Here is a 22,992-nt window from a genome sequence, read left to right as displayed (position 1 = left end):
CTATTGAAGATTAAATATCTATTAAAGATTAAATATCTATTAAAGATAGCGTCTGTAGTGCTTATTACTTTAACGAGTAATAGTATCTAACTAGGTATCTAATCTATGCCTTTAGGTCGAGGCGCTATAGACGAGACTTTTCTCTATAGATGTTACAGTCGGGTGACAAAAAAAAGAGACTTTTTAAAATTTATCGTTTTCTTAGCTCTATATCTAAAGAACTAGACTTGCTAGACTAATATTTTTTAGTTCTCTAGAAAGCTAAGAGCATTATCTGTAAGATAGGTCACTGAAAGGTATGCTAAGTAAGCGTACGTCTACGTAACTCTAGTAGTATTTAATAGTAGAAAGAAGTAAGCTATAAATCTAAGTAACATGATCCATGGGCGAGCGGCGCACACAGGCGAGCGGCGCACCCCACCAACTTTTGCAACTTTAAAGCGATGCATCTCAGCAACGCGATAATATTATTGCTAGATATTAATACAGTAGATTACTCTATATCAATAGTATCAGTCTTGCATGTGCGCGAGTTGTGCCCAGTCTCCTTGCACCTAGTGCAGCGCCTTTGAGCCCGCTAGTTGAGGCCTAATCGCGCTCCTCCTTGACGCTCTTCATGAGCAATCTGCTGGTCAGCCTCATTTTGAGCCAGTATATCCTCTCTAGCTCCCTTTATAAGTACTCTATACTTCTATATACGCCTTTTAGAGCGCCGCCTACGCTCTAAGGCTGCGCTGTTAGCCTTCTTAAGACTAGAGATCTAATCGCGCATTAGCTTAGCAGAGAGCATTATCACTTCGGCGCCCTTCTGTAGCTAGTTAATCGCTATAATAATTAAAGCTAGTGATAAGCTCTTATGCTAGCGCACGCGCTCACGTATTAGGCTTAACTAAGCCTTAAGCTCATGCGCGTTGCTCGGCGTTTGAGCTACCTAGGGAGCCTCTAGCAGAGCTGCTAGAGGAGTAGGTGTACGCAGTTGTACATCTACCTTTAATAGAACAGCCTCTAGCTGTAGAGGAACAAGACCTGCACCGCAGAAGGCTAAGCAGATATTAGCTAGCGTAAACGCTTAATTAAATGCTGCCTTAAACGCTAGCAGAAACTCTAGCTTAGTAATGTGGTTAATGTAGTTGCGTATAAGGCTCTCTACCTCACAGCTGTACGCGCGCTTTAATAGCAAGAAGCAGCCAACATTAAGTGGCTAGAGTAGGTGAGATAAGTAAGGAGGCATACAAAGCGTATAGATATTGGTCTCCTTGCAGAGCTCCTGGAACTCTAGAGATTGGTGGCTCTTATGGCCATCAATAATAAGCAGGCGACGCGCGCCTACACTACGAGCCTGCGTGTGAGCGTTAAAGTGCTTTAGCCACTCAACTCTAAGCTTATTATTCGTCTAGCTGTTATCGCTAACTGCGATCGCCTAGTCGCGTGGGATCTTAGCTTCCTTATAATAGGCTAATAAGTAGTACTAGCTAGCGAAGATAAGGAATAGTGAGACTAACCAGCTAGCAGCGCTAATAGCAGCGATTAGCGTTACCTACTCTCGATTGCCTAGCTAAATACTCTTCGGCCTAGGGGGGATGGCGCAGTGGTAGTGCGCCTGGTTGCTTCTGCTAGCTTGCTCGCAGAGGTTGAAGGTTCGAATCCTTCTCCCCTCACCGCTATAATAATTCTATTATTCTAGCTTTACCAAAAAACATCGAACGGCTCCTTTCGAAACCTGGAAAGTTTTTCACCAATACCCCGCACGCTTAACGCTAGCCGCCGCCGTACAACCGAGCCACAAAGTACCGCCGAGACGAAAATATGCCGCAACTGCCGCTATATACAACAAACGTTCAAGGTCCCATGACTTTTTCCCCTACGAGGTTTTTTTCAGTCTTAGGAGCACGGGGTTATTATAGCAAAGGGATTGGTCACAAAGGTGGAGATAAACGGGTGTCTATTACAAGGTCTCTCTCTCTTTCCTGTATAGAAGCAAAAAACCCAAACCCCCATAGTCAAACTCGACCAAAGAAACGAAATCCTACGGGTATAGAGGGAAAAAACTAGTCAAACGGCCCTAGGCCACCGTCCTACATAGTCTCTGACTGAAAAAGGACGTTAATGGATACTACTACTACTACTACTACTACTCTTCGGCCTACCTCTCCTCTCTGCTCCTGTTATAACTAGCTGCGTTGTAATCTTGCCTATTATAAAGCTAGCTTTATTAAAGTTGTAGACGTCCTTATCGCAGATACCTAGCTTAGCCTTTATCTCTTCTACAAGCTTAAATCACCTCTTTATTAATGTTGCATCCTTATAAAGAGCTCTCTGCCTATTATACGCTTAGTTAAAACACGTCCGAAGACTGTCTGTACGCTTAACAAAGGTAGATAGCTAGTTAACTCTAACCTGCTCTCTACTACGCGTAGCTAGTAGCTTATTAGCCATATCACGTACAGCTGTGTAGGTAGGCGCAAATCCACGCAAATCTAGCTAAAGTATATAGCTAATAATTACCTCTTCTCTCTAGGTAAGCTTCCTTAAGTTGGGCGGGCAATCGCGTCGGGCAGGTATACCAGCGCGTTGGCGGCGGAGCGTTGTTTCGGCTACGTTGTAGACTGCTGCAGCAGTACGGGTACCTTAGATCTAGTGCGTATTAACAGATGAGATAGCAAGCTGAATATCTGCTTTATTTAATAGTAATTAAGTAGCGCTGCGTTGAGCCATTGTAGATTAAGATCAGTAAGGTGAGTAAAGTTGGTGGGGTGCGCCGTTCGCCCGTGTGCGCCGCTCGCCCATGGATCATGTTATAATCTTTTATATACAGTATCTTTTTAGCTAAAATTTTTATATACTATTAAATACGTATAGATCTATATAATATTTAAGTGGAATTTATTCTACTTATATTCACAAGTGTAAGACTAAAAAGAAGTTTTTAAAGCTTTTTTTATATTGAAGTAGCCAAAGCTAGTTACTAGTACTTAGTATACTAACCTCTAGCTGCTTTTACTGCTAGATAACGCCTAGGGAAAGATCTAATGTAGTTATCTATTCCCTCTTGCAGTTATAACTCCCACTCTTCTAGAACTGCTTATTTAAAGAATTCTACTACCTTAGTACTCTTACCTACGCCTAAAAAGGCACAAGGCCTCTTTACTAGCTTATTCTTAAGTAAGCTCTAAACGTTTTTTTATAGGATTTAGATCTAGGCTATAGGTAGGATGCTCGAAAAGAGGAACTCTATTTCTAGAGAACTAAGAGATAACTGCTGGCGTATTATAGATCTTGGCGTTATCCTGCTAATATCTTCAACCTAGATAGAATTAATCATTAACTTCAAGAATGTAAAGTAAAGTTTAAAATCTTCTTATAAAGATCTAGTCTTTTAAAGTAAAAAAGAAAGCTTTCTTACTTACCTCTTTTAAATAGTGGTTTAATAAAAGGTATAAGTCCTTCTCGTACATAACGTGTATTTATAGATATTCTAGAGTCCTATAGAGATCTAGTTATGTGTAACTTAGATCTTCTACCTATCTAGATAGCTCCCTAAACATCTATCGAGATATCGCGGGCTATATCTCTATTTGTAAGCTAGATAAAAATAGACTAAACTATAAGAAAAATACTATAATTTCTAAAGAATGTTTTAGCCTATTTAGAAAATTTTAAACTCACTTAAAGTAGATGTTTAGACCTGTTCCTTTCCAAGTCGCTTATTTCTTCTCTTTCTAACGTATTCTTGCCTAGCACTATACCTACACTGTACAGAAGACTCGTTAGAAAATATCACTTTGCTAAAGTTTATATTTTTATGAATTTTAAGTGTCTTCTTAGCGTACTTCTTGCAGTTAGTAGCTGTTTCTGCGTTTTGAAGTTGCTTCTTTCTATCGAAAGATTTTAAGTATTTCTCTGCTTTTAATAGGCGTTGTAGGCTTTAGGTAGAGAAATCTAGATCATTCTCTACTAGAATACGCCTATGTGTCTTCTTAGGACTTCTTTTAAGGTCTCTATTAACTAGTCTAGTAGTTCTTTTAGTGACCTTAGTAGGGCAGCCTAGTTTAGGTATAGAAAAAGGTAAAATAGTTCTTTTCTTCTTCTTAATACATTATAAAGTATTATAAATAGACTTATAAGGCTTTTCTAGTATATTGCTAATAGTACTAGTAGATTTTTTTGCATAGATAGAGTATAAACTTCTCTTTCGAATATAGAAAGCTCTCGAGACATGGAGATAATAGAGATGAGAAAATTAAGAAGTAGAAAGAGAAAGATATATAGAATTACACTAGTAGACTATCACGTAATTTTAGTGTACTTTTTTAGCGTACTTTTCTTTATTCTTTGTTTTTGAAATTAACTAGATAAAAAAGCTTAGAAAGAGGAAAGCTTAGAAAGAGATTTGCTTACGTAATGCTTATATAAGATCGTATCTTAGGAACTTTTTTTATAAATTTTTATACGCTTAGTAAAAAGTTATAGCGAACTCTCTTCTAGATCCTTTTGAACTCTACTTCTACTGCCTTAGATTAGCTTTATTTTGCTTACTAAGTATATCTTATAGTAATACTACCTAAAGAGAAGGTTCCTAAGTCTCTAAGAAACTATAATGTATTAGTCTAGCTAGTCTATCTGTCAGAATATGGGCATATTTTAGGTGGTGGACAAAATCCGGGTGTTCGGAGCTATAGATTCTGTGGATCAGTTAAATTAGTTAGCTCGCACAATCCACCGCGACCGAACTGATCGAACAGCGTTAGATCACAACAAAACAACACGAAATTAGACTACAATAATATAATTAATCCTTATTATAATATTATACTATTATCCCCGTCTTTGATAACCTATTACAATCTAACAATTAAGAGTTTTATCCGCCCTACTAATAATCTAATAACTAAATTGCTATAACCGCTTAAGCTAACTAACAGAACGCAACAGTGCTCCTACGCGACGAGCACGACTATCGCGCTTAGTACAGCCAATGTTACGGATCCATAGACTCGCTCGGCCCATGGCCCCCATATCGATAAGATCCTTATCTTATCGGACTAGCGCCTTGGCGCCCACAGCATAAGTTCGGGCTCACAACGTAGATAGCTCGATAGCTTGTATCTTGTCAAATCCAATCTTTCTTGATCGATTCCTCACAGCCAACTCTAAGCGCCCTTTGTTACTTATAATATATAGGAATAGGTTAATCCTAATAAGATTAAGCTACTACTAATAGAGCCGTTCCCTCTAGAGCTCCTAGAGTGCGCTAACTACGCGCTATTAACTAGACTCCCTGCAAGAGCTAATCTAACTAGACTATTAGATCTATTCTTAGCAGGACAATAAGGCTACAAGGACGATCTTAAGATCTATAAACTTAAAATAGAGTAATACAAAACAAAGTATGCTAGATATAAGACTAAAATAACTAATCTCTAGTATATTATAATCCTCGTCTAATCTACTGTCGCGGTTTACCTAGAGCGCACCTACTGTCCGCTAGATAGATTAATTAAAGACTAGATTAAGAACCTTCGAGCCTATATAGGCATTACTACTAAAACTAAACGAGAGTAAGCGCGACAGCGATACTACAGTGCTCTTAAACTACTATAATTAGCGAACAACTAGGATACCTAGCTCGCTAAGTATAATTAAGCTATAACTAAAGTAGAGATACTTAAGGTACCTAATACTACTTAGTATAGATTAGTAGCTATAGACTTTATATTAGTAGTAAATTAAATAGCTCGTATATAGGCAGTAACCTTCTAATACAATAAGATAGATTAACCTAGGGTAACCTAGAAGAACATAATAAGACGGTTCCAAGAGTATATAATGCTAAATTATCTAATTACGTGAAATAGAAGCTAAAAGGCAGCTTTTATAGTAGATTATCTATCTATATTTCTTGCTGTGAATAGCAACGCTAACGAGCGCGTAGATAAGGACACCTTCTATATAGAAACGGGAAACTCTTAAGTTAGAAAACTGGGTAGACCCTAATATTAACGTACAGTTATAAAGGAAGGCGATTATAAATCTCTAAGCTCTTTAATGCCTCTAAGAGGAAAAGGTAAAAGCACAAAATTGTACGCTTATAGTAACTCTACTAAAGCGGACGCTATACCTAGTAAAACTATAATCGTAGACGCTTGAGGCCCTAAATATCTAGCATATAATATAGGGCATGCCCTCTATAATTACTTCTACGTGTATACTAAGAAAGCTCTAGAGTAGTAGGAATCTAATCTAAGAATAGCCTAATTTTTAGAGCTTAGATAAGAACACGACGCTAAGTTTTAGAGTCTCTTAAGAGCCTAAGGTCGCCCAAGGACTTATACTCTAAGACTTAAGTAGCTCTGAACTCTTATACCTAATCTTATTAATAATCAACTAAATAGATAATACATATAGAAGATTAATGCTATATTCTCTACTATATCTTCCTTATTAAATTAGCTTAATTACCTACGAAGTAACTCTTGTATTTTTCACTTAGGATCAACGTACTATATCACGAATAACCCTAATTAGATCTATAACTATTAGCCACCGATCTATAGAGATTCTATATAGGTAGGTAATAGCTAGATTTAGATTAAGGGATATAGATTAATAGTCCTACAGCTTAAATATAAACAGAGAGTAGAGAAACTCGTGCTCTACGACGTAGCAATCTGCCTAGACATCCTCTATAATATCGTCTTATTTAGAGTACTAAGAAAGTAAGGAATCTAGTAGGATACCTAATTAGATCCTATAGTAGTTAAGCGATTAGATAGATTAATTATTTACGAGCTAGCAAAGCTATATAGTTAATAGGTACTAGAGTATTAGCTAAATAGATTAGAGGATAGAGTAGCTCTACACGCCTACTTATAAACGTCCTAAACGCGCCAGCGACCCTGATAGGCGCCTACTCTCCTCTAGCATAAAAGACTAAAGCACCTAAGGCTAGTAGTAATTAAGCACCTAGTCTAGTAAGCTAAGAAGGTGCGAGTTAAAGGGGTAACAATAGTGCAGTGCAATACGTATATCCGAGCGAAAATCTAACAACAGATTAGCCGCGCTCTATAGATTAATAATTAGGGACCCGTAGAGAGGCTCGCTATTAATTTCTGCTTCTATAAGAATTAATCCTACAATAAAGAGAAAGCTAATTACTGATTACTAATAGGTACTCGCGATTTTAGTGGGATTTCTATCTCACAGATAACTAAACGGCGAAATTAATAATTTAAGTACTAACATAGTTGCAGGGCGAGTGGGCCAGCAAGGCGAGTGGGCCACCTATGCTAAGACCCTACTAAAATCAGTACTATGCACGACTATAGAGCACTACCTAGGACTATTATAGAGAATCGTAATAGGCTATTCTACTTAGAATCTATCTCCGCTTCTTGCTTATATGTGCGCGTGTTATGCCCTGCCTCACCACAACGTCTACAGCGTCGTTAGCTAGGCTTACCTACCTTAACGCGCACCCTCTTCTTTGCCTTCTTCCTATCACTACGCGCCCTAAACTCCTTAAGTGTCGTTAGACGCACACCCTCCTTAATCGTTAAGGTCCCTTGCTGCTATATACGCTTCCTTTTATATAACCTACGCTTACTTAAGGCCTTATTAGCAGCCTAGAGCTTAGCGTTACGCTTAGTTATTAACACTAGAGAATGCACTATCATCTCTGCCCCTTTTAATAGGCTTTTAATCGCCTTAACTATATACGTAGGTGAGCTATCTACATGTCTTCGAATCCTCTCTTAAATTAGCTTTAATTGCGACCTAAATTCTAGGGTATTGCTTAGGGTTTGCGACTGCCAAGGACCGTCCTTGACAGTAGGTAGCAGTAGAGTGCGCAGCCGCACGTTAAGCGTCGATATTATAGCCTCTAGATTAAATAGGACTAAGCTAGCGCCTTAAAAGCCTTCTTAGATATTAGCCTTTGTAATCGCAGCGTTAAAAGCGCCTTTAAAGTATAGTAGGAACTCTAATTTAGTAATATAGGTGATCTTGTTGCACATTAGATCCTTAGCTTAGCGGCTATACGCCGTTTTTAAAGGCGAGAAACACCCTACATTAAGAGGCTGCAGGAAGTACGATAAGTGAGGAGGCATGCAGAGAGTGATAATCTTGTGATCCTTATAGTACTGCTAGAATTTGAGCGAGTCGTGGCTCTTATAGCCGTCGATAATAAGTATTCAATAAGCGCCTACAACCCTCCTCTTTATATGCTCGTTAAAGTGCTTTAACTACTATAGGCTAAGCTTATTTATTGTCTAGCCGCTCTTAGAGACTGTAATAACCTAGTCGTGCAGCGCACTACCCTCTTTATACTAGGCAAAGAGGTGGTACTCAGCCTAGAAGATAATAAAGAGTAGGATTAACCAGCCTATCGCGTTAATCCCTTAGATCACTGTAGTCTACTCTCGATTGCCCTACTACACTAACTTCGGCCGTCCTCGACGTTTAGAGGTAGTAACTACTGCACTAGTTAATATTATGCCTATTATAAAGCTAGCCTCGTTAAAGTTATAGGTGTCGTTATTAAGAATACTGTACTTAGCCTTTGTATTCGCTATAAGTTAGAACTAGCCTTATATAATCTTAGGATACTCGCAGAGGGCTCTCTTGTAGTCGTGCTTTCGATTAAACTTAACTTTAACCTTATAGCGACGTTTAACAAAGGTTGTAGCCCACCTTAGGCTAATAAGGTCGCGGTGGCGCTTAGCTAGCAAAGAATTAGCTATATCCTGCACAGTAGCAAGCTAGGGCGGAAATCCTTACGCGTTGAGGTTAAGGATATGCTAGACAATCACATCCTCCTCTGTCTTAAGAAGCTTTATTAAGTTAGGCGTGTAATCGCGTCGAAAAGGTGTTCCAACGCGTCGGCGCCTAAGAGTTACTCGAGATACGTCGTAGATAGCTGCAGCGCGCCTCTGGGTTAGCGACGCGTCGCGTTTAATAGCCTAAAGCGCAAGCTGTAATCGAGCCTCCTTCAAAGCTAGTAGACTGCTTAGTTGTTAGCTCATCACGATTGTACTGTAGGTAATAGAATATTTAGTGGGGTCTTAGCATAGGTGGCCTACTCGCCCTGCTAGCCCACTCGCCCTGCAACTATGTTATCTAATTTTCTTACTTTCCTCTAAAACTAATATAACATTACTCTAAAAGTAATTAAAACTAATAATAAGATTTCTATAGTTAAACTAGACGTTAAGCGATAGATTAGAGTCTAAGGCATTACTGTCAAGCCTTTAGCACTAGATATTTAAGCTTAAAATAGTAGAGCTAAACACTTAAAGGTGTAAATAAGGAGAAGGCACGCATAATAAGACTTAACGCTAATCTACTATAGGAACCCTAGCTAGAGATTACTTAGGCTGCTATACACCTCTATAATCGAACGCTAAACTATAGTAACTAGTAGAAAACACCCTATAAAGTATGTTTTACGCTAGTATTACTAGTAAATAGGATAGTTACATTAATTAAGAAGCCCTACCTAGTATACCTTAAAGCCTATAGGTGCAAAGCTTTTGCGATAACTAATAATACCTATAGAGGTAAGTTAAGACTACAGCAACTTAATCTAAATGCCTAGATTAGCTACCTAGTTAGATATTAATTATCTAATATCTATTAGATTTAGATCCTATTACTCGCCAAAGTTATTAGCATAAGAGACGTAATCTTTAATAAAAATATAATATTTAATAAGATATTTAAAGACCTAATAGATAGCCTTATACACAGTACTCTCTTAGAGATCACAGCATATATTAAGACTATTAAGCTCCTACTACTAATCCTAGACACTAGGATAGAGTTGTTTTATGAAGATAACGAAAGCATTAATACTATAGAGGAGGAAGAGGATCCGCTAGGGTACTACAATAGTCGAAAGAACTAAGATTACTACCTAACTCCTCTATTAACACCTCTACTAGCAGTCCTACGCGCCTAGTTTATAAGTAGAAATATTTAATCTACTCCTAAGATCTAATTATCTAAAATAGTTCTATAGGCTGTAGCGTTTATAGCTAAATTAGAGGTAAGGACGATAGGCACTTATAATAGAGGCCTAATTAATAAGGTATAACTTGAAAGGCTACTCGCTAAAGGAGTTTAGATCTATTAATTATATCTTCCTAATCGAGTAATCGCTAGGACTAATCTTAATTAGCACCCTTTAGGAGAGCTATTTAAGGAAGTATAACGTGCATATCTCGACAGCCACAAAGTCACTAATTCGTAGGAAGAAGTACCCTACTAAGCAGCTAAATCTAAAGGACACTAGATCCTTAACTATATGTAGGTGTATATCTACAAATTTAATAAAGCTAATTAATTTATTAAGTGTGAAGCTTAATTGGTTGTGTGGGATAATTAGCAGCGTAATATCACCTCCTAAGATACCTACGCTGCTACCCTAGCTAGCTAATTATTTTAACTACTTATAGTAATCGCTGCTAAATATAATCTTGAACTAAAGTAGTATAACGTTATTAACGCCTTCGTCTACGTATTATTAGATTAAGAGGTCTATATATAGATGCTAAAGGGCTATTAGAAGTCTAGCACTATCTTATAGATTAAGAAAGCTCTTAATAGGCTAAGTATATCCCTACTCCTTTAGTAGAAGGATCTTATAGCGACGCTTACTTAAGTTAGGTTCTAGATTATACTCTACGAGCCTTGCTGTATAATTAAAGATAGAATTATTATCTTCTACTACGTAGACAATATTATCTTAGCCTATAGCAAGGATTAATCTAAGAAGGCTTAAGAAGTAATAGATTAGCTTAAGCAGCGATACTTTATTACTAGTAGAGATAATGTATAGTAGTTCCTTAGGACTAATGTAATTAGGGGTTAATCTAATTGACTAATCTATCTCTCCTAGGTTACCTACTATAAAAGATTAATAGACTAGTAGATAATTAGATAATCCACTATAATACTCTTATTGCGACTAGCGAGCTTATGCTTAGAGAAGGACTAGCTACCCCGTCTAAGATTAATTAATACTAGTGGAAGGTTAGCTCTCTCCTCTACGCCGCTATTAATACACGCCTAAATATTGCTTTTGCGACGTCTAGGCTCGCTAGATTTCTCACTAACTTAAGTCAGGAACATTAATAGGCCGCGGATTAAGTGTTACTCTACCTATCTAATACTAAGTAGCTAACATTACGATTAGGTAGCGGCACCTCTATATAGGTAGCTAGTAACGCATTATTTATAGATAATACTCTAGATCGTAAAAGCTCTTAGGGCTACGCGATTAAACTCTTTAGCGGGCTGATTGCCTAGCGATTAGGTAAGTAAGATACTATTACTACTTTAATAACTAAAGTAGAGCTCTTAGCGCTCTTATAAGTAGCTAAAGAAGCAATCTTTACCTTACAATTAATTAGTAAACTTAAGGTTAAGCTACTAAGTCCTACAATTACTATCTAATGCAATAATTAACAGACGATCCGTCTTATAACTTAAGCAGTATTAAGACTCACTACATAGCTCCAACACGTAGATATCTATGACTATTAGCTCTGATAGGAAGTAACGAACTAGAGTATTAAAGTAGTATACATAAAATCCTCTAAGATAACAGCTAATAGCCTTACTAAAGTACTCCTAGTAAACTAGTAGACGGGCTTTCTAATCTAACTAGGGCTAGTCGAAGCTAGGGATTAAGAGCCACACAATTAGTCACCTGTTGTAAAGATCTAAGCTTAATTAGAGCAGCTTAGCTATAATTAATCTAGCTTAAGGCTCTTAAGCTCAAGGAGTGTGTCAGAATATAGGCATATTTTGGGTGGTGGACAAAATCCGGGTGTTCGGAGCTGTGGATTCTGTGGATCAGTTAAATTAGTCAGCACGCACAATCCACCGCGACCCAACTGATCGAACAGCGTTGGATCACAACAAAACAACACGACATTAGACCAGAACAATACAATCGATCCCCATCATAATATTATACTATCATCCCCGTCTGTAATAACCCATCACAATCTGACACTAGTTCTTTAGATATAGAGCTTAGAAAAAGTTAATTTTGAAAAAGTCGCTTTCTTTTTGTCACCCGACTGTAGCAAATTAAATATCTGCTTCATTTGATAACGATAGAGTAGCGTTGCGTTGAGCCATTGTAGGTTGAAATCAGTAAGCTGCGAAAGTTGGTGGGGTGCGGCGCTCGCTTGCCAACCATGTTACCTAAGATTCCCTTAGTTGCCTGTATAGACTCGTACTCCTTGTACGATTGCCTTGTCAAGCTTAGAACAACGAAGGAGAAGCGCTTTATAATTAATATTATGGCACTGCGTTAATTATATAAACGTCGCGAGATTACTAAGATCTAATAGATTAATAGTGACGATAATCCTGCTGACGCCTTCATGAAGGCATCGCTAAACCGCGCTCTTTAACGCTTTATTGACGGCAATAAGCTAACAGTCTGAGCAGATAGATAGGTGTAGAGGCTAATAAGCTTTGATGTTTAATGCTACACACAGTTACTATTAACACACACTGTCACTACCGATACAAGCAGAGTCACTAGCTATCTAGAAAGAAAAGACTTCTAGTGTCGGATCGTGAGTATCGGTAGAGACGTCGGCTGCTTAACACTTCGGCCCGACTTCGGCCCACCTTGCGCAGAGCTTAGGTATACCTTCGTAGCACCTATGTTCGTAGAGGATACCAATACTAGTCACTAGAAGAACCTCGTTGCTGTTATTCACCCGTACGATCGTACAAGGCCTACCAACACTTAGTACTATTTTGTTATCTCCTTTCTTAATATTGTTAGTAGTTTATAATTCCCATCGTGAAAGTTTATTACCTAGATTAGTGCGACTTTGTTTACTACTTTAATGAAGTTATCCTAAGTTGTTACTATACTTGATACTTTAGGTACTTTATACTTCTCTACTTGTGTAGCGACATAGTTATATTCTAATAGCTAGGTGTCCTATTAGTTTACACTTCGTATAGGCTGGAGTGCCGCTAGGTAGCTGGCAGGCCTACGCAATACGAGGTGTACAATATATACTATTCTACGAAGATGATCAGGACTTCACTGATCATACGAACCTTTTGAGTTGCATAGCGTAGTGGGCGTAGACCTACGTTCTGACAGTAGCGCTCGCGCGCTCTTCTCATCTCAGCTACGTCGTCTACGCCGACGGTGTTCTTAAGGTTAATAATCTACCCCCTTATTAGGAGTTAGGGTAGGCAGCAAGTACTCTGCAGATAAGTCGACACCGTAGCCTAAATAAAGGCAGAGATGTGTTATAGGTCTACTTACTCCTTCTCGTACTAGCGTAGGTTATTCTTGTATTAGTTAAAAAGGATCTTAAATAGATTTATGTCTTCCTTAAAAGCTTTTAACCCTCTTACTAATAGGTCCGCTTAGCTTGCTAGTTCTCTAGCATTGTTAGTGCCTCAATAGTTGCTAACGGGAGGCGCTCTAATCCCCGCGGGTTTTAGGCGTAGGAGAGTTGCTGCTATTAGGTCTATAATGTCCTAGACATTATGCGTAACGCACTAAATCTTAAGCTGTTAGAACTACGTTATGTAGTTAGTATAGTCCTAGAGGGTTACAGTCGTGTCGCGTTAGTTTAATATAGTAGTGGCTCTAATTAGAGTAAATAAGACACTTAATTGTTAGTGTCAGAATATGGGCATATTTTGGGTGGTGGACAAAATCCAGGTGTTCGGAGCACTGTGGATTCTATGGATCAATTAAATTAGTCAGCGCGCACGATCCAACGCAGTTAGATCAGCAACAAGAACACGACACGACATCAGACCAGAACAATACAATCTATCCCCGTCTTTGATAACCCATCACAATCTGACAGTTAGATATTCACTCTTATCTAGAATACTAATAAAATAGGTATTGATCTTAATAATATTAATAATTAATTGTGTTGTGGTTCTGTCTACGGTTGTGAGCACACCTAAGGGGTGTTACGAACCTAAGGAGGGGACACAGCACAAGATATGAAGGGTAGAAGGATGAAGGCCTTGTGAGAACCTCTTTCCAGGCGAAGGCGTACAAGGAGTACAAGGACTAATAACGTAAGCCTGCCCTACATCCCACAAAGCTTGGCGGAACGCCACCATAGGACATGTTACGTGTGTCCCAAGGAATCCTACGATGTACCACGATGTCCCGCGCATAGGACAGTGTAGGACAACGTAGGACGTATAGGACATAGGACATTTATTAGTATATAACAGTAGATAATAAGCCCTTACAGTTTATTGTGTTTAACTTCGAAATCTAAGGATTAGTACTTAATTCTTAGCCCCCCGTATATTACATCGATCTACCAATTATGCTATACACCCTCGTGTCCATCGCATCACTCTATCCCCGAGAACCAACCCAAGATCATCTTCGGACGATCTTCACAAGGGGGTGCCAAGCCTTCCTGTGATCTGATTGGCGCTCACAGATGCCGGGTCGCGCTAGTCTAACCCAGCGTCTGTACGCTCTCATCTTCAACAGTGCTATTATCTGACACTTCTATACCCATTTGGATATCATTTTCGAGCTGAATTGCTGTATTAGGGCTGTTTCCTCTTGCCTCTAGGATCTGCACTATAATATTGTCGCTGTCTAGCGGCATTTTCGTTCTGTTATTGCTACTTTACACTTGAAGGATACTTATTTCTTCTAGCCGTACTAGTGTGAAAGTAGTGAAAGCCTTGCTATTTTACTCTTCTTACTCTCTTCTTCTCTATCTTACTGATCTATCGAGTAGATCTCTAGGATAGGAATAGATTTGGAAGACTAGAAAATAGTGAAAGAGTCGCTTATTAGTAGTTTTGGATTTTTCTTATCGATAGGCACTGGTCTGTGCGCTGTTGTTTTTGGAAGATTTGACGCGTTAGAAGAATCTCGTTCTACTAGCTCTAGCTTTACAACCAGGAGGCTGCAGGAGCTTAGAGTAGATAGAATGTGTTTCTTTCGATGGTTTTGACTATTTTCCGATGAAAAATGACGCGTTTCGATCAGTTTTTGTTTTGAGGTGTGTGTAGAAAGTAGTTTAGAAGAGAAGTGGTACCGTACATATATGCAGCGCCAAGCTGATCTCCCTCACACTCAATCGCTTCAGCCAGGATGAGCATCTGTTGCACACGGAGCTACCTATTTCACTGCACCTTCTCGGCGCCGGGCAAGCTGGGCACGCTGGTACCTTCCGCTGATTCCGACGTACATACAGTGGCTGCTCAAGCTAAGTATCTTCATGCATACAATTTCCCAGCTAGTATGTAATACAAAAGATGGAAATCTTTGCTGAAAAAAACTTGGGCCTACAACCACAAATATCTTGTTGACTGTAAAATACCTATCCGCCAACGCGACTTCCACGGAATATTCTGTGCCAATGCCGCTGCGCTAGTATTGCTGTTTAGACACGTTTTATGCTTTAATGGCTCGAAGAGGTAAAAAAGAGCCAATAAGACGCTTACTCCCGAAGACGGGACGCCGATGGTGACGTACAGCGTAAGCTTACCCAGTGCAATGTCACCGCAAGCACGAACGCAGAGTTGGACCACCAGAATGCACCATTCTCGAAGAAGAGAAATCATAAGTATTGTTGAAGAGGATCCGTGCTGAAGCATACCAGTAAGGAAACTATGACGAAGTAGGCACGGACGGCGGTATTTGAAGACTTACATGGAATGTAATGTCACTGCAAGCATCAAGATAGAGTTGAAGCACCAGAATACACCAATTTCAGAGAGGAACTCTGAGTATTGATACAGATGACGCATGCTGGCCTATAAGGTAACTATTACGAAGTAAGAGTCGATGTTTGTACTCAAAGACATGGAGCCTGTACATTTTCTGCATCATTCCTTGTCTAAAACCGAAAATCACTCAGACACCTACCCACACACAAGTACTCTAGACGTTTTGTTCTTCCACCTTTACTATGTTGCTCAAAATCCAAGTCCTGCTTTCCCTCGCTTCCATAGCAATGGCCCGAGCCTCCGATGTACTGGGGCATGCTTGGACTATCCGAGGCCGTGCTGCCGATTGCTTGGAAAGTCAGTACGCATATTGCGCGAGTCTCAATCCCAACTGGGGATGCAAACAGGTGTCGTAAGTGATTGTCGTCGAAAACTTCTGAGTACCTTGAAACAATCAGTTAACTCAGACTCCCCAGAGGCCAGATGTATCAGCAGGTGCCTGATATCGACCCAGGTGTTCCAGCACCGTTTACACCGGAAAACTTTGTGTGCATAACAGAAGAGACAGTCAAAGAATGCTACTGTACTGATCGCAGTCGAGTTGCGCCGTATGTTCATGATGATGCTAGTTTTTCACAAGCAATGACGACTGACGCGATTTAGGAATCCTTATGGATATAATTGCTTCTGTGCTTGAGTCTAGTAGAAAGTGTTGGCAAAGGATGATTGGGTTCGTGACAAGATATGGTGTAGGTGGATGGAATCGTGACAAAGCCCTAGAAGCTACAAATTCCGAATCAACTATATGAAGATGCGTTTCTACTTCCTTATCGTGCTGAAGAAGCCTCTGTAGTCTCATGTGGTGACTCACTTGAATGTTTCTGTATACTAATGCTGTGATGTGCTGTTCAATGGTGCTTCTACAACTTCCCCCTTCTACTATCGACAGCCTCCCTTAGCTTCTTAATCACATGACCAGGATCGGAGGCGCCGAAAACAGCACTACCAGCAACAATAACATTGGCGCCAGCGTCAGCAGCCTGATCTATTGTCTTTTCACCCAGGCCTCCATCGACCTCGATGTGCAGTTCAGGGTACTTTTGTCGTAGTGCTGTAACTTTGGGCAGTTCGGACGCCATGAAAGATTGGCCGCCGAAGCCAGGCTCAACAGTCATGACTAGTACCATCTGGGGAAGTCAGTCGTGGTACTTCAACACATGTGATTTGCTAGGCATGAATCGACGCCAAGGCAGGGGACTGATTGACGATGGATGGCAGGCCCACATGCTTAAGCGCCGCCACAGCGTGCCGCCCACGCCCCAGCCAGGTCAGCCCTACCAGGCTCGGCGGAATGGACCATTTTGGGGCCAGTGTTTGCACTATATAGCGCGTACGAGGCGTTTGTGAGATTGATTGTGATGGTAGTACAGGAGACATGTACTTACATCAGGGACTTCTTCCTTGTTGGGGTTCTCTAAGATATCCCAAAGTACATCCACCGATGTGCTTGGTTTTATCGCAATGCCAGCCTGCATGCCCTCAGCGTGTATAAAGCGAATGAGGTCCTGTGGGGACGTCTGCTTGTCCGATTTGGCGCTGGGCGAATCTGCAGCAGTTGAAGAAACGGCGGCTTCGTAGTGAAAGCAGTACAGGTCGCAGCCGGCCTTTTTGAAGTCGCGCACCCACCTCTTGGGCTCAGCAATCATCATGTGGCAGTCAAAGGTGCCCTTGCCATGTGCAGTAGTGGGACGGTCGACGTGGGAGCGGATCTTTGTGACGACAGGTGCGCCGAATGTCATGTTGGGCACAAAGTGGCCGTCCATGATGTCGACCTGGCCGAGTCAGTCGCGGGCTGGCATGGCCATCTGTGACTATACATGACATACATGAAGCCAGTCGGCGCCTTGGGAGATTGTATCGGAGCAGGCCTTGCCCAGCGCTCCGAAGTCAGCCGAGAGAATCGACGGCGCAATGATGGCGGGGGGTGACATGGTAGATCGAGGAAGGCACCAATGGTGAATTGAGATGAGGTAGCGGTGAGGGATGGAAATTGGCTGTGTGACGGAGCTCGCGATAACTTTTTGGTGTTGACGGCATCAGCGTCACGCCTGCCCCTCGCACTCGATTGCCTGCCCCGCTGTGAGCTTGGCGTGCCTCACCTCCCGCTATCTTCATGCCTATCTCGAGCAGTCTTTCCCAATCCATGTATATCTGTTTCTATCGGTTTCGAATCAATTGTACCCAAATATGGCACCACCATGTTGATACCTTAACATGGTAATTGCACTAAATCTCATCATCGGCACTTGTCTCCATCTCACTCATCGGCTGGCACGGGATGACGGCATGCCACCGCCTCCCGTAGCACTCTTCATCTTCATCTTCATCTTCATCTTCATCTTCATCTTCATCTTCATCTCCCTCCATCTTTATGTCCCGCCCCGCAACCGAGAAGAAATTTCGACGAGGCACTATTGGGCGAGTATGCTGTACAAGACGACACAGCCTTGTCATTGGGCACACGTGCACAAGACGAAAGCTGCAAATAGCACAGCCCGGCGCTTACAAGTCAAAGACCCAACCACGCCGTGCAGCGCAACGCTCGTCTAGCCCTAATGCATGTAGCGCATAGTAAACACCTTGTCCACCATTCTTCACCATAAACACGTCTCGGCCAATCACACCCTCCTCGTAGTCGTTGCCATGTCGTGGCCGTGCTTGAGCCGCTATCGTCTCTGCACCCACACTCGGCACTATATGCGAGTGGACGGACAGCTGGCAGTGTTGCTCGGACGAATGCCACAGTAACACTAGCTCACCGTGAGTCGACCAGAAGGCGTCTACGCACGATATATCATTTCGCTCTTGCGCCCGCGCCGCATCAACCTCTTCTGCCATTCACTTCTAGCCCCGTTCCGAGCCCCTTTCTCGCCCCAAGTCTTCGTTGATGGAAGCAATTCCATTTTTACCAGTAAGCTGTTGACCAGCGCATTTCCGGGTCGTCGCCCATCTTAATATCGCTACTATTCACTCCCCGGTACTTCTGTATTTGGACCCATCCCACCCTCGCCGCACTCCCGCATACTCGGATTTTATAAGTATCTTTAGTAATATTTGCAAGAGGCGGTGCTCACGTCACCCAATATACCAACATGCCAGAGATGCTTGGACGTGCAGTATACCAGCCCACGACCCTGGCCAACATGGCCGACTCTCATCAAGCCCTGTCTCCGCTGGACCAGAGCCAGGCACTTAATGCCACTGACGACGACTCCTCTATCCCCACATACTACTTCGCCGCTAGGTATTCTACCTCTTCAGTATACCTACCGAACCCTGCCTCGCCTGTCAGTGTTGTCGACGACTTCCCTACACCCAAGGCACGCTTGTTCGACATGACCCCGCAGCTGTCGCCACGCTTTCCTGTTCACTCGGCTACATACCCCCCAGTAAACCGGGTGAGTCGTGCAGAAAGCGACTTCGATTCGCTCTACGATATTACAGACGATGAAGCCGAGGTGCCTCTCCACGCATCGGCATCAGTCAAGAAACAGCTTGCATCACTGCCCAAGCAAAGACGCTACCCATCAATCGTTATTCCATCGCCGTCGGCATGGCCAACAATTGAGAAGCTCAAGAGCGCAAACTCGGCCATGCCTGTTACCCCTTCACTGCTATTGACACCTTCTCGTCGTTTCCTTGAGATGATTGATTCACATAACCTACATGTACCAGAGCGCTCAGCTGCACCTTCACTGGACGGTAGCCTCACTTCCGAAGAGATGGACAAGCTCAGCTGTCCGGCTACCCCAATCTCACAACAGAGGCGCGACTCATCCTCGAGCCTCGACTCCTGGGGCCCCGTGCAGTTGGATCTGCAAGCCATGGAGACACTTCAACACCTGGGAAACTCGCCAGCTACAGAGCAGTACGAGGAGCCTGTGCCCCAACCAATTCAACCAGCTGAGCCTAGAGGCGAGATGCAGGAAGTCTCTCGGCCTAGCCTTGGCCTGAGCATTCCTTCGACAATATTCGGACGTGGGTCCTCTGGTAGTACACCCATTTCTGCCCTCTCAGTTCCATCGCCAGGTGGCTTCTTCTCCTCGCTCCAGGCAAACGCTCGCCACACATGGAGTATCCCGAAGCGACAAGAGTCGATCCCAAATACTTCCACTGCTGAGAAATTTTACAACCTGCCATGGGAGAGGGAGAACCGAAGGAACACTTCTCCCCATCCAAGGCCAGCTGTGCCAGCTCTTCCACGACGCAACTCCACTTTGGCCGGATCTACTCTCGACGGCTACGACGAACCATTGCCCACCTCCCGGCCAGTAATTCTCAGTCCCACTGATGAGAATGTAGAGATCAAGGAGATCAACCCCAGCAACACCATCTTCCAATACAACGAAAACTATATCGCAGAGCTCCAGAAGACTTCTTCTGCTAATCTCGAGATGACTGGTCGATGGTTGGAGGAGCAGGACGAATTGCAAGCTGCGCTTCGAGACATGAACGACATGAGCTCACCCACTCTCTCCAGCGGAACTCACAGCCGTGACAATTCCATCGAGAAGACAATCGTCAAGAAGTCTGTCAAGTTCGCCGATGAGCCTGTCAAGACGCCAGTAGAAGAGTCGGCTGATAAGCCCGTTCTGACCTATGTGCAAGGCCTCGAGTACCTCCGCTCTCGATGCCAAAAGAAGGACACCTTCATCCACCGCCAGACCCGCGCCGAGGCTCTGCATGTACAGCGCCGCTGCAGCCCTTTGGCCCACCGCGACCAGCTCCTCGGCAAGTTTGAGCTTAGCCAGCCAGATCGTCCAGCGCCACCACGCCCCGTGTCCGAGTTCTTCGTCAATGATCCGACTGTGTTGAAGGAGAGGATCGCACGTGCACAGATGGAGCGTCAGGCACTTGATCAGATGCTACCTATTCATTGGGTCCTGCAAGCACAGAAGCAACTCAATGGCGGGAAACTACTGAGCAAGCCGGCTGTGCGATGCATTACGCGCGCGAGTGCGCCACGTATTCTCGATGTAGGTGGTGTTGCTACAAACGATTGGGCGTGGGATGTTGCGTACGACTACCCATACGCCACAGTAACCACAGTGTACACTGCTGGTAACAACATGTCGTCCAATGTTGCAGGTCCAGACAACCACAAGCACCTCACTGTGCCCAACCTGTGGACTTTGCCCTTCCCCTCGGGTCACTTCGACGTCGTCTCGGCGCGCACGCTCTATGAGCTTCTCAAGACAAGCAAGCCCGTAGGGAAGTCATCGGACGAGTATGACCTCTGCTTGAAAGAGTGCTACCGCTGCCTCAGGCCTGGTGGCATCTTGGACTTTTCCTTGATGGATGCTGATGTCGTCCATGCTGGTCGCAACGCTCAAGCCATGGGTGTCGAGTTCGGATTCAACCTCAAGACACGGGGATATGATGCCCAACCTACCAAGACATTCCTCCCTCGTGTATCCAAAGCAGGATTCAAGGAAGTGCAAAGGGCTTGGATGCTCTTGCCCATGGGCAGGACAGCAGCCAACTGGCGCGAAACACTCGCTGTCGGTGCCGGACCAAAGTACCAAGAGAGACGGATCGCCGAAAACGGCGAGATTGAACTTGAGGATGCGCCAGTTTTCGGAACCACTGTAGATGCAGCGATGATGACAGGTATTGTCGGCAGTTGGGCATGGGAGAGGTGGATGTTGAGATTGCAGATGGAGATGGGCAAGGACGAGGAGAAGCTACTGGAAGGAGTCATCAACGTGTTCGAGGAGGGTTCACAGAGCAATGCAGGATGGCGCACTTTGACTGGCTGGGCTAGGAAGTAATGAGGGGATTTGTGGATATTTATGAGATATAGGTGTTCTGGATGGGATGGACAATTTTGGTACTGGGTGGACTAGACTGGACTGGCGCGATACTGGACGATGCGTAGTTGATACCACATGACAAACTTTCTTTTGTACAGCGTATGAGGATAGTGTCGATCACAAATCTATCTGATGTCCTCATTTCGGGTCTAGAACAGTTGTTATGTGATGAGAAGTATTCAAGTGATTGAAAGCAAGTGTCTGTCTTGATGAGGCGGCGGCGGATACCTATGCCGCCGCCGCCCTCACTCGCGCGGCCAACCCCACATGGACCATGCGCAACCTCGTCACTTCTGAACATACCAAGTCGCGACCAGACTCACCTGAATCTTTTGCAACGCCGCCCATATCACAACACCACGAACCCATTCCTTAGTATATATCTGAAAAAAGCTATCCTCGCTCAAAACCATGCTCTTCTTCAGGTACATGCGCCAATGCCCCCCGCACCACGCACGCGCGCACGCGCTAACCAAGCCGACCAAAACAGCTTCTTCAAAACGCTCGTCGAGCACGAAATCACCGTCGAACTCAAGAACGAAGTGCAAATCCGCGGCACGCTGAAGAGTGTGGATCAGTATCTCAACATTAAGCTGGATAATGCTGAGGCGGTGGATGAGTTGAGGTGGCCGCATTTGGTACGTTTGACGCTGTCAATCACGCTATCGTGTGTTTTCGGAACATTTTCTGCTGCAGAGATGCGACTGAAGGGTAAGGATGGATTGCTGGGATATTTGGGCTAATAGAATGAATGGCAGTGCTCGACTAAAGACATGTTCATTCGCGGATCCGTCGTTCGATACGTACACCTCCCTTCTGGCGCCGTGGACACTGCGTTGCTCGAGGATGCGACGAGGAGAGAGGCTGAGGCGGCGAAGAATAAGGCGAAATGAGGAATTGGCGGGATTTGGGTTATGACAATGCGCCGTGGAATAGCGGCTTCTCAGACGCGCGGACGAGGGCGGGGTGTGATGGGGAAGGCAGGGCACCAACAAAAGCCCATGGCTGCACGAGAGCTGGATTGCCGGCGGGAGAGATGACTGCTGGTTTGAGGTTTAAGGAATCAGTCATGTCTTCTAGGATTTATACCCATGGGAGTGAGAGTGAAGCTATGGTTTCTCTCAAATATTACTCTGGCGTTATGCTGTCGTGCCTTGTTGCTTGTCATGTTCACGTACGCTGCCCAGGTTTCATGAGACGATGAGGCTTGATGTCTTTAGGGCATTCGCTCCTGCTTGGGTTCACATGAATCATATACGACTTGATACGCCATACTCTAAAACATCATAATCTATACGCCCCCCTACTCGCTGTCCTACTCGCTGTCCTACTCTACCAACTCCGGCCCATCAAAAACCTCCTCAGCCGTTTCCCTCTTCCCTGCCTACATCAGCCTCATTTTTGGCCTAAA

The 22,992-nt window shown here is 43.2% G+C and overlaps 5 protein-coding genes across 5 annotated transcripts; 2 read left to right on the top strand and 3 right to left on the bottom strand.

The window, feature by feature from the left end:
- Positions 1 to 931: 931 nt before the first annotated feature.
- Positions 932 to 3,455, bottom strand: PtrM4_136000 (uncharacterized protein; the record flags this gene model as incomplete). Its single annotated transcript, XM_066109281.1, has 3 exons — positions 932 to 1,041; positions 1,234 to 1,339; positions 3,408 to 3,455. 3 exons carry the CDS (start codon positions 3,453 to 3,455, stop codon positions 932 to 934), a joined length of 264 nt encoding a protein of 87 aa, XP_065960203.1.
- Positions 3,456 to 13,047: 9,592 nt separating this feature from the next.
- On the bottom strand, positions 13,048 to 14,636 carry PtrM4_135990 (uncharacterized protein; the record flags this gene model as incomplete). Its single annotated transcript, XM_066109280.1, has 2 exons — positions 13,048 to 13,203; positions 14,499 to 14,636. 2 exons carry the CDS (start codon positions 14,634 to 14,636, stop codon positions 13,048 to 13,050), a joined length of 294 nt encoding a protein of 97 aa, XP_065960202.1.
- A 1,314-nt stretch (positions 14,637 to 15,950) lies between these two features.
- PtrM4_135980 (uncharacterized protein) lies at positions 15,951 to 16,405 on the top strand (the record flags this gene model as incomplete). Its single annotated transcript, XM_066109279.1, has 3 exons — positions 15,951 to 16,120; positions 16,185 to 16,316; positions 16,372 to 16,405. 3 exons carry the CDS (start codon positions 15,951 to 15,953, stop codon positions 16,403 to 16,405), a joined length of 336 nt encoding a protein of 111 aa, XP_065960201.1.
- Positions 16,406 to 16,628: 223 nt separating this feature from the next.
- Positions 16,629 to 17,699, bottom strand: PtrM4_135970 (Rpe, Pentose-5-phosphate-3-epimerase; the record flags this gene model as incomplete). Its single annotated transcript, XM_001938326.2, has 3 exons — positions 16,629 to 16,895; positions 17,154 to 17,540; positions 17,595 to 17,699. 3 exons carry the CDS (start codon positions 17,697 to 17,699, stop codon positions 16,629 to 16,631), a joined length of 759 nt encoding a protein of 252 aa, XP_001938361.1.
- A 1,161-nt stretch (positions 17,700 to 18,860) lies between these two features.
- PtrM4_135960 (Methyltransf-11 domain containing protein) lies at positions 18,861 to 22,474 on the top strand (the record flags this gene model as incomplete). The annotated part of the gene is made up of 3 exons (XM_066109278.1): positions 18,861 to 21,378; positions 22,059 to 22,219; positions 22,340 to 22,474. 3 exons carry the CDS (start codon positions 18,861 to 18,863, stop codon positions 22,472 to 22,474), a joined length of 2,814 nt encoding a protein of 937 aa, XP_065960200.1.
- Between the last annotated feature and the right edge of the window lie 518 nt (positions 22,475 to 22,992).

This window comes from Pyrenophora tritici-repentis, chromosome 8 (assembly GCF_003171515.1).
Source record: "Pyrenophora tritici-repentis strain M4 chromosome 8, whole genome shotgun sequence".
Classification (NCBI taxonomy): domain Eukaryota; kingdom Fungi; phylum Ascomycota; class Dothideomycetes; order Pleosporales; family Pleosporaceae; genus Pyrenophora; species Pyrenophora tritici-repentis.
Note: the sequence above shows the minus strand (reverse complement) of the source record. Positions and strands in the feature narration are given on the sequence as shown.